This window comes from Corylus avellana, chromosome ca4 (genome assembly GCF_901000735.1).
Source record: "Corylus avellana chromosome ca4, CavTom2PMs-1.0".
Lineage (NCBI taxonomy): Eukaryota > Viridiplantae > Streptophyta > Magnoliopsida > Fagales > Betulaceae > Corylus > Corylus avellana.
The window spans coordinates 14,954,999-14,959,998 of record NC_081544.1 but is presented as its reverse complement, the minus strand read 5'-3'; the positions used below and the strand labels follow the sequence as shown (position 1 = coordinate 14,959,998).

Below are 5,000 nucleotides of genomic sequence, written 5' to 3'. Positions count from 1 at the left end.
GATTAGTTTGCTGATGATCGAGGATGGATGGGATGTAAAAGACGAAAAAATCCAGAGAATTTGGGGGAACTACATCCAAATGTAATAATACTGTAGTTGTTTGATAGGAGGTAGTATAGTAAATGTGTCATAGAAAAGCAAAGCGACACATAAGTGTAGGATGATTATTCTAATCCCACGAACTGAGAGGCCCAAATATTAGAAGAGCATGTATAGTATATAGATTGTTCTGAGAAACCATCATGAGCAAATTTCATCAAACACCGGCAATCTCTTTTTCTTCCTAGGACCATAAAGATCACTCTCAACATAGACATTCACGTCTTTCCTTGATGGAGGATTTCCAGTTGAAGAATGTGGCAGCACAACCTCAATGCCATCATCTTGGGGAGACCAGTCGGCTCCAGTGATACAAGTGGTGGAGAGGTTTTTGCTCCTGCATTCTGCTTTGGTGGGTGAGGCTGTTTGAGATGCTGCTGCCATGAACTGACAAACAAAGCGATTCTTTGGCCCGTGTGTTCCTGTTCCAATGCCACTGTATAGCTTGTGTGTCTGTGCCTTTACAAAATCACAACAGAAATACACAAATGCCCTTATTAAAGTATGTTAACAGTCAGATACAAGTAATCCTTTTGCATGCCTACCAACAAAATAAGAAAAAGAAAAAGAAAAGAAATGGCATTATATAACTAAAAGAAATATATATATTTTTTAATTTTGTAAATCTCAGCCATTAAAAGATGATGACTATTTCGATGTCATGATGAGAAATCAGAACCGTCCGATAATCGGTCAAAGTAAGAGATTAATTAGTGTGTAGGGGGGTGGGGGGAGCTGACCTGGCATTTGTCGCCGTAGGGGCAGCTTCCAGAATCCTCCCCGGAGCGGCAAATGTCGGTCTTGTAGAGACTCTTCCCACCAGACGACAAAGAAGAAGAAGACGTCGTGGAGCCTCCTGAAACGGTGACGGACCTCGCGAACCTTCCAGCCGGAATTGCCGAGGTGACCAGAATCCCATCCATAACCACTACGTCCTCCTCCACCTTCACTGGCGTGGAGTAGACGGTCGGCGACCTCGCCACCTCCAAGTTCTCCACCGGAGAGAGCGGCGCGTACTTGAAGGAGTCCGGAGACCCCGCGCGGAGGTACCTGAAGAGCGGCGACTCTCCGAGGTCGATGTTCTCGTTGTAGTAGCTGGAGCGGCCTCTTCCAAGAGGCGACAGGTTGTCCATCGATGCGCTGCCGTTTAGGTTGCTCCTGAGTCCAGGGGGCTTTGAGTTGCTGCTGTTACTGTAAAAGCCTTCCATTGGATGTTGAGTTTTCCTGCAATTCCGAAAATAAGATTCCGTGATTTTGCCTGAGACTCATGCCAAATCTCCTAAGGTTTCTTCCTCTCTCTCTCTCTCTCGGTGAAATTTAGGGATAAATTGCTTTTGGCTTTGCTTTTGAAATTAGGTTTTCAACATTTTGAATTTCCCGCGTAAATTATATTCTTCTATGCCATGGTAATACGGAGAGAAGACTTACGATCTGATAATTCCAGTCGTTTCAAATGAAAATTTAATGAATTAAACGAGAGAAAAATGAGACAAATCGTTGAATAAACAAGAGAGAGAGAGAAAGAGAGAGAGAGAGGAAAAACAAATTACAAAAACGAAGAACAATCTGAATTGCGCTGATTCACTTTCCAGTAGAAACATCAATGCTTTGGACGAATTTTGTAATAGGTACCGTTATAATATAGTTTAGATTATAACAGTTTAGCTAGTTGAGAAGGTTATAATACAGTTTAGTAGTTGAGAAGGTTATAATACAGTTTAATTAGTTGAAGTGTTAGTTGAGGGAGGATGTATAAATAGCCTGAATGAGAAAGTAATCTTGATAGACAATTGTTCATTGTGAACTTCAAAGTTACTCATTTGTTCAATAAAGATTCTCACTTCTTCTCTTCCATACTTTCATTCTTTTCTTACTTAGTTCCATTTAAAGTGTATTTCCATAACAGCACAGTTATTAGTGGTATCAAAGCCGTTCGATTCCATGGCCGTAAAGCTTTTCAAATTTGATGGGCGTAATGCATCAGCCTGGGTAAGGAATGCCAACAAATTTTTCTCCTTTGAACGAATACGTTTGCAATGGAGAGTGCCCTTAGCAGCATGCTACCTGGAAGGGGAGGCGTTATTTTGGTTCAAGAAAGCAAAAAGTTCGGATTTTGAGACATGGGAAGAATTTGTAGAAGCCCTTCAAGCAAAATTTTCGCAAGAGTGGCAGCAACAACAGCGAGAAAATGTCCAAGAGTTAAGAATGGATTCCTTGGAAGCAAAATTGGAGCAATTGATGGGGATGGTTACAGCTTTAGGCAGGGAGACTGTTTGGAGAAGCCAGGAGGTGGGCAAGGAAGAGGTAAGAGTGCAACAATGGGGTAAGACTGTAGCTCTTGCCTATCATGGTCAGCAAGTTGGGAGACAGCAAGAAGAAATTAAGTCTCGTTTGAATGAGAATGTAGAGACCCAAGAAAAATTCAAGAAAGGAGCAGAGAAGTGTGACCAAACAAATCAAGAAGTCAAGGACACTGACAAGTTGGATCAAGAAAAAGAAGAAACAGAAAACAAGATGATGCAAGAAACAAATCCGGTTGAAGGTAATCAACATCTCTTCGACCAAATGATTCAACCAAGCCAAAAGGAGTTGAGCCTCTCAGAATCTATCGAAGTGAAGGTAATCCCAAATTCAATTTGTAGCACCAAATTCTTGAAAAAATTCCGCCCCTTTACCACCAAATTTTTGAAATTTCAACATAATGGTAAGACTTATCATGATGAAGATTACGTGTTTGATAAAATGCTGGAGTCGGAAATAGTGCTAATGAGGGATATGTGTTGGGATTATGAGTGGTGGGTGTTTAAGATAGGTTGGAAGCAAAAGACTGTACAGCAGGCTGAGATTGAATCTTGGAGTTCGTTTGTGTTTCAATACTCGAAGGAGGATGATGTGCATGTTGTTTTTTTGAAACATCGATGGCGCTGGAAGAAGAGAATGTGGACTGGGATGGAAGGGGCACAGTTGTCAAGCTTTGGACTGCATTTGGGCCTTGAGCTGCATTGTGTTTTTTGGCAGCTTTCTTTCAATTGCACACAACAACCGGTTGATATTGGAAGATGAAAGGACACACTTGTGAAGGCAGACACTAGTTTATTGCTTTTCTAAAGTAGAGGGACACATGGAGATCGTAGAGAAGCTTATGGGTAACAATGGTTTACAGCTGGTTCCAACTAAGAATAAAGACAAGCACATGCAATAGAGCTTCGAGAAGGGAGGAGTGTTATATGTGCCTTTTGTAATGGACTATTAGCCGTGTCTGAATTCATTTTGTTTCAAGTGCACCTTGTGGGCAAGCTGCTTTGAAGAGGTGAGTAGTGTAATAGGTACAGTTATAATATAATTTAGCTAGTTTAGAAGGTTATAATACAGTTTAGTAGTTGAGAAAGGTTATAATATAGCTTAATTAGTTGAAGTATTAGTTGAGGAAGGATGTATAAATAGCCTGAATGAGAATGTAATCAATATCTTGATAGACAATTATTTATTGTGAACTTGAAGTTTGACATACTTGAACATGCTTAAGAGGTTAAGTAACCCTCGAAGTTACTTAACTTCTTCTCACCTTTCCATTTCTTCTCTTCCAAACTTCCATTCTTTTCTTACTTGTTTTTATGGTGAACTTCTCGAACATGTGATAGATTTTGAATTTAGGTTGTAGAAACAAAAAAGAACTTTCAATCGAGCCTCACAATAAAAGATTCAAGCAATACAAGATTCATGAAATTCAGAAATGTGAAAAACAGAGAATCAACTGAAAATTTCAACAAAATAATCAACAGAAAATCAATCGAGTAGCAACAAACAATACAAAATTCATGAAATTCGGAAATGTGAAGAATAGAGAATCAGCTGGAAATTTGAAAAGAGTAATAAACCTCAGAGATAGCAAGCTAGGACTTTGAACAACAAAGAAGCTTTTGCTTTGATTGGACGCAGCTATAATTTCTCTGGTGAGCTTTCAGTGCAAACTAGGGACTACGATTTTCAACCTTTACAAAATGGGCGTGAATATATATACCGCCGTCTTATATATATATATATATATATTGCTCAAAATAAAACATATTAAAAAAAATAAAAAATAAAAATAAATAAATAAATAAATAAAACATACACGCATTCTAGGCTGTTTGGAGAGAGCGAAGCAGAGTTGAAAGAATAAAAAAAATAAAATAAAATAAAATAAAAATAATAAAAATAAAAAAAAAAAATAAAAAAAATAAAAGCACAACATAAAAACCCTATTCATTGACACAAACTATTTTATGAGTCTTTTGAACGTTACAAGCATATCCAACCTTATGCACAATTCACCATTGAAATCTCCCTAATTCACAACATAAAAAATGTACATCTTTTGAATTTATATCCCATCAATTGCATTCTTCAGATTACCCCCAAACAATGACATGAGACCCCCACCGTGGACTCTCCCCTCCGGAACCATAAACTCAAAGCTTTTGCTCCCACCATTATTGTCAATGCCAATGCCTTGCCCATCCATCCCTCCCCCCCTTGCCTTCTCAGCACTCAAGAAACTTGAATTTGATGACTTCATTGATGAAGGAACCAACACCTGCGGGGGTATGAGATGTTGCTTTTTCCCCGGCTTTTCCAACGACCCAATGCAGTTCGGGGCAACACTAACTCTGGAGGAAGAACTAGTGTTCCCAAACCTGCTTCCTGAAATTGAAGCAGCAGATACAAGACCATGGAAGAGCCCTGGTGCAATTAGGCCTCCCTTGTTTGCCTCCCACTCCTGCACCATGCTACTGTGAGCAGCACAAAGACCACTCTTGCCCCTTGCAAATTTCTCGCATTTTCCCTCTCCCCATGTGCATCTCTTTCCCCCACCATGCGCCTTGCAGAAATCTGTGCTCCCTTGTGCACTCTTCCCA

At 39.7% G+C, this 5,000-nt stretch overlaps 1 protein-coding gene across 2 annotated transcripts; it reads right to left on the bottom strand.

Moving 5' to 3' along the window:
* Nucleotides 1-86: 86 nt before the first annotated feature.
* LOC132176915 (uncharacterized) lies at nucleotides 87-1,993 on the bottom strand. 2 transcript variants are annotated; one of them, XM_059589074.1, is made up of 2 exons: nucleotides 840-1,993; nucleotides 87-558 (listed from the first exon to the last, which is right to left on the bottom strand). In XM_059589074.1, exons 1-2 carry the CDS (start codon nucleotides 1,305-1,307, stop codon nucleotides 241-243), a joined length of 786 nt encoding a protein of 261 aa, XP_059445057.1. In that variant the 5' UTR covers nucleotides 1,308-1,993; the 3' UTR covers nucleotides 87-240. The 2 variants fall into 2 exon arrangements, with proteins under 2 accessions (XP_059445057.1, XP_059445058.1); XM_059589075.1 differs by having other exon boundaries at nucleotides 87-552.
* Nucleotides 1,994-5,000: the final 3,007 nt, after the last annotated feature.